This window comes from Plasmodium vinckei (assembly GCF_900681995.1).
Source record: "Plasmodium vinckei vinckei genome assembly, chromosome: PVVCY_08".
Lineage (NCBI taxonomy): Eukaryota > Apicomplexa > Aconoidasida > Haemosporida > Plasmodiidae > Plasmodium > Plasmodium vinckei.
In genome coordinates, this window is record NC_051300.1 from 1,184,990 (window position 1) to 1,198,500 (window position 13,511).

At 20.7% G+C, this 13,511-nt stretch overlaps 4 protein-coding genes across 4 annotated transcripts; 1 reads left to right on the forward strand and 3 right to left on the reverse strand.

Annotated features, from left to right (window-relative positions):
- Window positions 1-452: 452 nt before the first annotated feature.
- PVVCY_0803440 (lysophospholipase, putative) lies at window positions 453-1,787 on the reverse strand (the record flags this gene model as incomplete). Its single annotated transcript, XM_037634279.1, has 1 exon — window positions 453-1,787. The coding sequence occupies one exon, from the start codon at window positions 1,785-1,787 to the stop codon at window positions 453-455; it is 1,335 nt and encodes a 444-aa protein (XP_037490392.1).
- Window positions 1,788-4,536: 2,749 nt separating this feature from the next.
- Window positions 4,537-5,820, reverse strand: PVVCY_0803450 (lysophospholipase, putative; the record flags this gene model as incomplete). Its single annotated transcript, XM_037634280.1, has 1 exon — window positions 4,537-5,820. The coding sequence occupies one exon, from the start codon at window positions 5,818-5,820 to the stop codon at window positions 4,537-4,539; it is 1,284 nt and encodes a 427-aa protein (XP_037490393.1).
- Window positions 5,821-7,711: 1,891 nt separating this feature from the next.
- On the reverse strand, window positions 7,712-9,163 carry PVVCY_0803460 (fam-a protein; the record flags this gene model as incomplete). Its single annotated transcript, XM_037634281.1, has 6 exons — window positions 7,712-7,735; window positions 7,889-8,119; window positions 8,213-8,316; window positions 8,485-8,554; window positions 8,643-8,877; window positions 9,021-9,163. 6 exons carry the CDS (start codon window positions 9,161-9,163, stop codon window positions 7,712-7,714), a joined length of 807 nt encoding a protein of 268 aa, XP_037490394.1.
- Window positions 9,164-10,090: 927 nt separating this feature from the next.
- On the forward strand, window positions 10,091-10,739 carry PVVCY_0803470 (fam-c protein; the record flags this gene model as incomplete). Its single annotated transcript, XM_037634282.1, has 2 exons — window positions 10,091-10,093; window positions 10,503-10,739. 2 exons carry the CDS (start codon window positions 10,091-10,093, stop codon window positions 10,737-10,739), a joined length of 240 nt encoding a protein of 79 aa, XP_037490395.1.
- Between the last annotated feature and the right edge of the window lie 2,772 nt (window positions 10,740-13,511).

A 13,511-nucleotide genomic window follows, 5' to 3' on the forward strand; every position in this document is an offset into this window, starting at 1 on the left:
CATTTATTTTAAAAATGATATTATAATACTAAATTTGACTCTTCGTTTTTTCCTCTTAAGTTGTATTACATATAAAGAAGCATCAAATAATAAATGATTATTATTTTAATTAGTCTTTTATTAATTATAAGAACACAAAATCTAATTATAAATAAGTTATTACATAATTAATTTTAATTCATATTAATTCACAAATTAATATTTATATATCCATTCAAACTGCAACTAAAATCATTATACACAAATTTAATTTAAAAAAAAATTAAAAACAAATTTAAACAACAAAGAATATATATATATAATGCAAAAAGATATAATATATTTATTATTATCATTTTTTGTTTTGACTTAAAATCCATCGAAAAGGTTACATTTATGTTTATAAAAATATAAAACAATAATTAATATAAGCATGATTAACGTATATTTTAGATCTCATTGTCTTTTTCATTTTATTCATCTTCATCATTCGTTCTTAAATTACAAATCCAATCGATAACTAATTTTAAAATGTATTCATTTCCTGGTTCTAATGTTATAGCATGATTCATACCATTAACAATATGTAGCTCTTTTTTATTAACATTTACTTTATCATAAAACAAAAGCGACCCATTATAACAGCAAACATTATCATCTATTGAATGCACAAATAATAAAGGAATATCTTTTGGCATATAATTAATATTACAATTCAATGTGGTCGTTGCTTTTACAAGTTCATACAGACATTTAAATTTCGCTCCACTATCAATTCGAAGTATATCATGCTTATATATATTAGTAACATGGTCGGACTTTTTATAACCTGATGACGAAATTCGTTTCTCAGGTGCGGCAAGAGACAGGAAGTTTATTATAGGTAAGTACAAATACTTGAATGAAATGTTTCCAGCATTCCATGTTGTTTTTAATCTTATCATACCAGATAAAGATATGCAACATTTAATATTTAAATTATCTAAATAATTATAGCATCCTTCATCTTTATCACTAGCAATACTATTTGTCTTAGTCGATGTGCTAGCATATGAATTATAGGAACCATAACCATTAGAATTGGTAAATAAATTCCCATTACTCATATTATATTTATCATTAATCATATCTTTTACCACACCATTGGCATTTTCATTAATATTAGTAGAATTGTTTAGCATGATGTTATAATTTTTGTAGTTATTTGAGCTCTGCGCCTTAATTCTATATTCTTTTTCTTCCCCTAATAATTGTAATATTCTTAAAGCAATATTTCCTCCCATCGAATGCCCAATAATATACATAGGAAGTTTTTTTTTTTTATTTTTTACTGTATTATGATATTTATCACCCTTTTGATTATCATTTGATGTATTATCTTGAATCTGATACATATATTGTATTACGTCATCAACTATGTCATCAAAGCAATTAATATCGCCTCTTAAATTATTCAATGCTTGTGATTCCCCATGTCCTTGCAAATCTATTCCATATACTGAATAACCACATTGATTAAATTTTTCAATCCAACTATCTTTATAAATATAGCAATTATTACTGTTTATTACTAAGTTTTCATTGTTAATTGGCGTTTTCAAATTTGTTTTCATAAAAATTAATCGAGTATGAGCTTTGTATCCATGTATTAACAATATATTTCCTATAGCATTATTAACTAACCATCCATATGTTTTTAAAAGTAAACCATTTTTATTACGTAACCAACCTACCTTAGGGTCGCCATCTAAATTACATGTTTTATTCCTTAATTCATCATTATTCAATTTAACTTTTTCCGTCACCATTATTATGGAATATAATAATCCATGATACAACTAAAAACATATATATTTATATCACTTTTCCTTTTAATAAGGTATTTTAAATAATGAATGTTTTTGGTTTTTGCATAAAATGTATATATTTACTATATATATATATAATTAAAATATCATTTTTCAAATATATGTACATAGATTATTAACACAAACAAATATATAATACTAAATCATATTATAGGATGATACAAACTTTACATATATATTACATTAATACCAGATAATATTAATAGCATTGCATGTATATTATAATAATAGAACAAATCATAAACAAATTACAAGAAATGAAAAAAATATATGATTATAGTTCTTTATTTTATTTTCGGAATTTTTTCTATCATTTCATGCAATCAGATGAAACTCCAATTGATATAATAAAATAAATACAAATTATTATATATTGTTTCTTTTTCGATATTTTATTTTGGTATTTAATTCTTTTAATTTCGATAGTTAAAGTATGATATAAGAAAAAATATATATTTAAAATATCTAATTGGTATATATTATTTTTTTATTAATAAATAATGATTTACATAATGCTATTACTTAGAAAATAATAATGAGAAAATAAAATATACATAGCATACTTATTTACAAAAAGAACGAAAAAAAACGACAACCCAAAAATTTTTTTTTTTTATTTCGATACAATAACAAGTATATTTAAGTTGATATAAATAATAAATTGTATATATTATTAATATAATTTTTTAATTATAATGAGTAAAATAATCTCCTAGCAAAAAATGCTACTAATAAACATAATACTTTACAACTGTTAATTATTATGACATTAATTATGCATTATATGAAAATGCATAAAAATATTTACATTTTTTTCATTTCAAGTAATAAACATTTTATTTACCTTAAAATTATTGTATACAATTAATAACATATTGCTAAAATTTATGATATAACTTGAACCATAAAAACATTATGTTATATTTTTTCATAAAAATGTGGGTTATATAGAATATCCCAAAAATAAACTTCTTAAAAATATATTAGCAGGGTTCAGGTTTAGAGTCTCATTTTGGGAAACTCGTATTTTGGATGATGGTTCGGTACTATGGAACCTATGCTTTGAGTTATGGTTATATTTTTATTGCTTTATATAAATTAATTTAATTACTTAAAAATTATATGAAAATATAAAAAACAGTTTTTATTATATTTTAAGGAAAAAATACTATATAATTTGTTTATGACCATTTTTACATGGAGGGTTTAGGGTTATGTTGAGTTACATATACCATAATATGCACGTTTTAACTGTTTTAAAGTATAATATGTATCAACCATAATCTTATTAATTGATGAATGACAGCTTAATATTATATCTTTATGGCAAATAAATAAAAATGTGCAAAATTATTTCTATTTAATATAAACTAAAATTTTAACAACAACATAAAATAATGAAATAAAAAAAAAGTGAATTTTTTATGGAAATGAAATAATTTATTATAATATACTTTTATATTAATATATTATTTTTTAGACATTATGAAAAACGATTTCATAAATCTTTATTGCGTTATAAATAACGTCGATCTGTCGAATCATGATTTATAGTTTGTGTATCTGCATTATAATTGTATATTAAAATATATACAGGTTTATTTCATTAAATTATAAAATATGCGTATTAATTCGCCCATATTATAGAGTATACAAATTACTCAAAATGAATCTGATTATAACTTCATATATAAAATGATTATTGTAGTTTTATCGGGGGAACTATAATTTAAATTAAAAAGTGGGGCGTATAAACAAGGGGTTTTGTTAAACAAAAATATTCATAAATGAGCATATAATGATATATATAATTCATTATAATCCTATACCTCGAAAATATTAATATATAATTTCATGAATTTAGTTATTATAAATAGTACTGGTTGTTTATATTTTATATGTATATTTATAATATATATTGTTTTGCATTTTAATATATATTATGTCTTATAATTGATTTTTATGTTTGTTCTATTATTGACAATTTTACAAAATACATTTATATCAACCAGAGTGAATGAAATAACATCTACACAACAAAACTAATATAAATACATTATAAATGTACCTATATTACATACACAAAGTAGTAATATTGTTATTTTAAGAAGTTGGTTGTCTATTTTTCATGTGAAATACATATATTCACTAAGTAGTTCTATTATATAAAGAACATATATACACATCTTAATAATGTTTTTCCACAAATTTACGTAATAATACTTATCCAATTTAAATTGATTCAACATCATTTATTTTAAAAATGATATTATAATACTAAATTTGACTCTTCGTTTTTTCCTCTTAAAATTGTATTACATATAAAGAAGCATCAAATAATAAATGATTATTATTTTAATTAGTCTTTTATTAATTATAAGAACACAAAATCTAATTATAAGTAAGTTATTACATAATTAATTTTAATTCATATTAATTCACAAATTAATATTTATATATACACCTTCAAATTGCAACTAAAGTCATTATATACAAATTTAATTTAAAAAAATATTGTGAAAAAAAAAAGAACATATATATAATTTAAAAAGATATAATATATTTGTTATTATCTTTTCTTGTTTTGACTTAAAAAATTAATTGAAAACGTTATATTTATGTTTATAAAAATCCAAAACAACATTTAATATAAACATTATTAACAACGCATATTTTATATTTAATTTTCTTATCCATTTTCTAATTCGTCTTCATCATTCATTCTTAAATCATAAATCCAATCAATAATTTTTTCTAAAATATCTTCATTTCCTGGTCTAATCGTTATAGCATGATTCATACCATTAACAATATGTAGCTCTTTTTTATTAACATTTACTTTATCATAAAACAAAACCGATCCTTTACAAGAACAAACAGTATCGTCTGTTGAATGTATAAATAATAAAGGAATATCTTTTGGTAAATAATCAATATTACAATCCAATTTGAGTGTTGCTTTTATAAGTTCAGACATACATTTAAATCTTATTCCATTAGTGTTTATAAATTTATCATGCTTATATACATTAGAAACATAATCTGATTTGTTATAAGCTGATTTTGAAAAAATTCGTTTATTAGGTAAGATAAAAGACAGTAAGTTTGCTAGAGGTAAATAAAAATACTTAAATGATTTATTTCCAGAATTCAATAATGTTTTTAATCTCACCATACCAGATAACGACACGCAACCTTTAATATTTAATTTATCTAAATCATTATAGCATCTTTCATCTTTATCACTAGCAATAGCATAGGAATTATAGGAACCATAATCATTATAATTATGCATGCCATATATATCATTGTCAATTTCATTAATATCAGTAGAATTGTCTAACATGATGTTACATTTTTTATAGTTATTTGGCTCTTCAGTATTAATGTTATTTCCTTTTTCTTTATTTAATAATTGTAGTATTCTTAAAGCAATATTTCCTCCCATAGAATACCCAATAATATATATAGGCAGTCTTTTTTTATTAGTTGTTACAATATCATGAGATTTGTCATATGTTTGATTATCATTTGAAATTTCATCTTGAATTTGATTCATATATTGTAATACATCATCAGCTAGATCATCTAAAGAACTAAAATCGCCTCTTACATTTCTCTGTGCTTGTGATTCACCATGTCCTTGCAAATCTATTCCATATACTGAATAACCACTTTGATTAAATTTTTCAATCCAACTATCTTTGTAAATATAGTAATTATCATTGTCTACTACTAAATCTTCACTTCCATTTGGCATTTTTAAATTAATTTTCATATAATTTAATCGAGCATGACCTTTGTATCCATGTATTAACAATATAATTCCTATAGCATTTTTAACTAGCCATCCATATGTTTTTAAAAGTAAACCATTTTTATTACGTAACCAACCTATCTTAGGATCTCCATCTAATTTACATACTGTAGGATTTTTTAATTCATCATTATTTAATTCAATTTCTTCCATCATCAATATTATGGAATATAACCATCCATATTGCAACTAAAAAAAATATATAATTAAAACTTTACTTTTCAAATATATGTATATAGATTATTAACACAAACAAATATATAATACCAAATCGTATTATGGCTTTATACAAATTTATATATGCAAACTATACATACATATTATATTAGTATCAAATAATATTAATAAAATTGGATATATATTATAATAATATATAAAATCATAAACAAATTACAAGAAATGGAAAAATGTATAATTATAGTTCTTTATTTTATTTTCGGAATTTTTTCTATAATTTCATGCAATCCGATAAAACTCCAATTGATATAATAAAATAAATACAAATTATTATATATTGTTTCTTTTTCGATATTTTATTTTGCTATTTAATTTTCTTAATTTTGGTAATTAAAATATGGTATAAGAAAATATATATATTTAAAATATATAATTAATTATCATATATTATTTTTTATAATGAATAATTAATTATATAATGCTTTTACTTAAAAAAGAACAGCGAGAAAAACAATATGTATAGCATATTTATTTATAAATGCAGCGAAAAAACGATCACCAAAAAATTTTTTTAATTTTTACTTCGATACAATAACAAATATATTTAAGTTGGTATAAAAAATATATTTATTATTATTAATATAATTTTTTAATTAAACAAGTATAATATGTAATGGTCCCATATAAGAAATGCTATTAATAGATATAAAACTTTACAGCTGTTAATGATTTATGACATTAATTATGCATTATATGAAAATACATAAAAATATTTACATTTTTTGCATTTCAAGTAATAAACACTTTATTTACCTTAAAATTATTGTATACAATTAATAACATATTTCTAAAAGTTATGTTATAATTTTAACCGTAAACTTTACAAACATATTTAAAAGGCGAATTTTTTCATTTTACGTGTTTATAATTTAGGTTATTATAAAAATTAAATCAATATATCTACTATATTTAAAATACATTAACAAAATAAAAACGATCCAAATAACAGAGCAAAAAAATCGGAATTTATATTTTAAATATTCTTAAAATGTATATAAGATAGGGTCCTTAAGGGTTGCCTTTCGTAGTATTTTAAATTGTCAAGGCATGAAAAAACAAATGTGTTTAATACATTTTATTATTTAATATTTGTCTATATATTATAGCCATAAAAACACTATGCTATATTTTTTCATAAAAATGTGGGTTATATATAATATCCAAAAAATAAACTTCTTAAAAATATATTAGCACTATTATATAAAATACATTAAATTATGTCTGAGGAATGCTGTTAATTAAGAGAAAAGACAATTAGGAATAAAATAGTAAATAAAATGCTTAATAATCAGTTTTTCTCTATGCTTTACATTTTTGGTTTTGTTTTGGATCAGGATTATGTGCTATGAGTTATAGTGTTGTTCTATGGGATCTATGTTTGATTTAGGGTTCGGTGTTTATTGTAATTTAATTTCTTTATAATTTGATCATATTTATTTGTATATAAATGTTGATTAAATATATATGAAACCCCGTATGTTTAACATCGATATGAATTTTAAAAGTCTAAATATGCAGGTAAAGAAAGGGCAGTCATTATTTTATGAAAGGACTGTCATAAATAATCATATTTATATTTAAATATTCACAAAATTAATGCATATAATATAGCCTAACATTAAACAACATAAACAAACTATACACAAAGAAATATTCTTATAATAAAAAAACACTCTATGATGTTAATTTAAAGCAACCATTATGTATGAAAATAAATTGTATTATTAGCATAAATCTTCTAATATTATGATGCTGAAAAATATATATGAAGGAAAAAATAATCTAAAGCTTTTCCAATACTGCATTTTTGTTAAAAGGAAGAATGTCCCTGAATCTAAGAAAAAAACATAAATGGATAAATATGTAAAACGTTAAAATTTTTCAAAATATAGCATATATTATAAATATGTATATTTTGTTAAAACAGTATTTTTTTTAACAATTGTGAAATAAATTATTATATTATTAAAATTTGTATATCGCTTACAGATTCGATATAGGTGATTTCAAGAGCATCGCCTTTTTTTTCAATGAGGTATCCAGCTAAGTTCACATGTATTATTTTATATTTTTCATCTGTAATCTCATTGGTAATTATTAATTTAGTTATGAATGAATTTGCACGTTCTAATATTGGGTTTTTATATTCTATACCGGAACGGACGCTATCATTTACATTTACTGAAGTCATGGCAATTATAGTTTTGTCTTTTGATATCTACAAAATTAATAAAAATATATTGAATAAATTATTGTGAATAATATGAGAAATACGATTTATAATGAAACAGAAAAGGAAAGGTTTCCTTACTTCAGTCTTTGAAATTAAAGCATAAAAATATTTCTGATAGCCTTTAGAATCTTTTTTGTAATCTTGGCGAATCATCATTAAATTTGGATTGTACACATGGCCAACTATTCAAAAAAAATAATTTTGCATTATGTAAAATAAAATATTATGAATTTGAAGATATGATAAGCAATAAATAGTGTCATATAACGATGGCAATAATAAATCACAAGATATCGAATAAATAGTAACAATAATATGTTAATTTGACTAATTTATTATGTTTTGTATACTTGTAACATGGCCTTTATTGAAAATATTGGAAGCCAATGGATTCCATATCCTGTTTATTATGGCATTATACTAATGGAAACAAAGAGAAATATATGTATATAAATTATAATAATTTTTAATTTGGCTAATAAATTTAACATTGTTCGTTAATTGATACCTGATTGGAATCATAAATATTTAAATGAGCTTTTAGAATATTTGTCTCGTTGTCAAATTTTTTTATGTAATAAGATAAACTATCAGTAGGATTTTGTAAATATGGTTTATAACCATCTTTGGTTGTAGCATAGTATTCTAACTGTTTTACAGCATCGTTCATAAGTTCGATCGCTTGTGTATGTTTGCGACCGCGACATGATAAGTACTTGACTTTTTCATATAGTTCTTCTGAACTGTCATTGATAAAAATAAACATATTTTTAATGTTTACAAAAATAAAGTTATTGTATTTATATTATAACATTGTTGTACAAGTGGATATTTAATATGGTCATAATGAAATATGTAATATGTATATTTTGTTGCATTTTCTTACGTAGAATGACGACTTAATGGTTGATCTTTTATATGCTGTTTTGTATCTTCTCCTGGAGCAGGTTCAGCTGCAAGGGCTCCATTATTTGCATATGCGAAAATGCTTAAAATAAATAAAGCGGTTTGAATATAAAATTTATTCATTTTGAACTTTAAAAAGAAAATATTATAATTTATATTAGTATTTTTTTTAATTAAAAATTAATAGCTCGAAAAATAGCATAAATATTATTAAAGTAGAAGCAAATAATTTTCTCCAATAAAGCATAAAAAACAAATATTTATTTTAAAAAAATACAAATTATTATTTAAATAGCAAAATTTATGATTTTATCAGATTTATAACTTTAATATATTTTTTATTTAAATAATTTAATCATAAAACGACTTCAGTAGAAGAAAATTTCATAAATAATGAATATCAAAAATTTTATGATTTATAATTTCGTTATTATTATAATATTTAAAATAAATATTTTTAATTATATTATATAAACGATATTTTTAATATATAACATTATGAATACGTAAGTTTTATATTTTTATAATTGATTAAACTCAATTTAAAATTTATAATACGTCTCATTGTATATGGAATCACATGCATATATTTTATTTATATGTAATAGAAAAAACGGTTGTTTTTACCTATAGAAAATAAATAATTTAAAATAAAAACATGCAAAAATAAATTTAGATTAAATCTATTGTACAAACTTATTTTCTTATAATTAAAATAATGCATTATGTACAAGTATTGATTGTTATTTGAAAAAAACATAAATATAATTTTTCGAAATTGTATATCATATCTCTGATGATAGTAGTTATTATATATTTATATGATGAGACATACATATAAATTAGTGCATTATTTTATTTAAATTTTAAATATTAAAATTAATTTTGTTATATTAAATATAACTGTGTAGTTAAACAAAAATATTCAGAACAAATATATACATTTTTATACATTTAAATATATTATTTATTTTTTTTATTATTTATATTAAAGTAAAAATAAAATATTAAACATTGTTAACTTATAATTGCAGGATTATATTTTTTTGGATGGTTTAAAATAGCAGTAGCATACAATTCTATTATAATATACTTTCATAAATATCAAATAATTTGTTTATATTAATCAACCTTATACAAATTGTATAAGAGAATATTGCTAATAATTTAATATTAAATAATAGCATTATTATTTTACAACAATAATATATAAAAAGGAAGATAAAAAGAATAAATCATATATTATTTAAAGCGTATTGCTTTGTGGAAAAACTTTTTATAAATAAAAAAACGAATAAAAGGATATTTAGTTTAGTTTGTATCGTTTTGTATGTCATTTTGGCTGTATCAATAGATTGCTCGGAACAGAATGTTGTCAAAACAAAATATAAACTAGTATATAGAAAATTATATAATAGTGGCTACTTACATGTGACATATATATTATTATATTTATTTCTAGAATGATCGATCTAAGACATCTGACTTAAGAAGTAGAATAATTCGTGCTATCAAAAAAATAAACAGAAGTAACAAAAAAAATGTTATAGAATCTCAACGAGAAACCCAATTAAATAACAATAATAATAACGATTTTGATTATGATAAAGATGAATGTGTTGATTATTACACCCATTTAAGTGATAAAGTGTACAAGCCAGTTCCATGGTGTTGTGGTTTGATTACTTATTATGGTTAGATATATGATTAGGCTCTCCATTTCTATATTTATATGTCAATATTTTAAGTTTATAATTGATTACATAAATGTTATAATAAATACAATTTATTTATTATAAATTGTTAATAGAAGACTCATAAACTTATTTACATGGAAAATATTTTGCTTATTTACATTATTGTATATAATTCGTGAAAATATTCCGAAAAATAATTAATAATTGAAATACGATTTATTCATTTGGTATAATCATAGTATTTATTACTTGTATGCGTATAACTATATATTATATATATATGTTTATATTCGATATGCATGTTTATAAAATAAATAGTTTTGCATTTTAATGTATATTATGCCTTATAACTTATATTTTCTTTATTATTTTATATAAAATTTGGCTTTAAATACTCAAATTTGAGTATGATGTTGTAGATTTATTTTATTAATATATTTTTGTGTATTACTTTGTAAATCTCAACCTATAATTTTGTTCTCTTTTTTGTAATACTACACAATAATAATTAAGTTTTATAAATATCACTTTGCAACATTTAAAAACTCATTAAGTAAAATACGAAAATATACCCCGCGAATTGAAGAATAATAAAAAAGTGTGAATTTATAGGAAATATTATTATATGTTATATGTACAATTAGCCAAAATATTTTAAGTTATTCACAAATATTTATTGTTTATATAAAAATGATTAAAAAAAATACAAATAAATAATGAAACATAAAGTTGTAAAATTAAGAAATATATATGAATACATAAAAATTATTTAGTTTTTAATTGTAATATTCTTGATATCGAGGTGTTTATGTTTTATGGGTCAAGGTTATGCATTATGGGTTATTGTTTTGTTCACTGTATCTGCGTTTTGAGTTAGTGTTCGGAGTATATTATAATATAATTTTTTATAGTTTGATAATATTTTTGTCTGTGAATGTTGATTAAATATTTGTCTATCCCCGTATGTTTTATCTCAATATTATGTCTAAATACGCACCACAAAAAGGACATAGCCATTAATATGAAAGGGGTCGAATAATATATTTTACATAAGTTACAATACCTTCATCGAATTCGATTGTATATATTACATGTGGCAATATTATAACTTCACATTTTATAATATATTTCTAATTTTGTCTAACTATATATAAGAACCCTTATTATATATTATATAAGGCGTGTTAACCCATAGCTATGTTGAACCATGAGTAACACAGTATGTTTCTTTATTTGTATCACTATTATTTTGATTTAAATTATATTATACCAAATAAACTGTAATAATAAAACTAATTTTGAATATTCCTCTACATTACAATATATATATCCATATTCATATGTGTGTTTGTAACATTAATTAAAAAAACTACTAATATATAATAATATAGAGATTCATAAAATATCGATCAAGATTCAACAATATAGCAATGTCTATAATGTATATTTTATTCTTCTAACATTTTTAGTAATGTATAAAAAGCACACTATAGATATATATATATATATATATATTAAATATATAAATTGTAAATATATATAATATTCACTTGTTTCATTTCAATACTTTCCATTTATGTTAAAGTTATAATTTATACTGATATAAATTATCTATCCTTATATAAGTTTAAAAACATATAAAAGACAGAATATAACATATTCAATATAATTAAATCTTAAACAAACCATGATATATAAAGAGACTTTAAAAATATATACACTGTTCTATTTCACGCATATGAACTATTTAATATATAAATAATTGCTAAATCTTATTTAAAATTATAAAAAAGACTGAAAGTAGTTATTATCATCCCATTTGTTTTTAAATTAGGACTTTTATAATATTAACGTAACTAATGGTTGATAGTTATAAAGTTTAAAAACAAACAGTATGAGTTACTATTTTAGGTTCATGTTGGCACATATAACCTAAAATAAATTACGTATTGAATATTTTATAATAGCATATCAATTAGTTTATAATATAAGCATATTATTTTTAGCGAGAATTATGGGATTATTAATATTATATTTATTGACAACGTTAGTGCCATATCACCATATTAAAGAATACATAGCTAAAAATTGTAATAATTAATTTGATCTTACATTCATATAATATTAATTTTATCATACCTTTAAGAATATATATAATGAATTTATACCCATATAGAGTATCAAATAAATATGGCATATTTGTTCGTATTTAATAATATATTAATCTAATATTATTATTGTTGCTACTAATAGCATATCACTGCATACTGCAATGAGATAATTAATGCAATCAAGAGGAATATTTTAAACCAATTAGTGATTTTCCTTGTTTCATTGTTTTAAAGTACAACATTTTAGAGATATAATTTCGTAATAACACTATATTTAAAATATGATTTTATATGTTTTTATATATATAATAACCTAATATAAATATTATTATTTCAAATTAAATTAATTATTATGCATCTTTTCGATAAAATTAATATTTAATTATATGAAGTTCCCAAAATAAAGCAATATGTCAACATTTGCTATTAGTAATATATTTTATTAGATTACATATATAGGTATATAATAATATTTCTAGTTCTATCGACCATATTATTTATAATTAATGAACAAAATGTGATATAAATTTCATTAATATACTCATATTTTATCTTTTAACTATTTTAAAATATAATTTATTTATACCTCAAAAATATGTAATTTAAAAATTAGTAGTGAATAATCTAATATTATAACTTTATTGCAAATAAATTAATGTATTT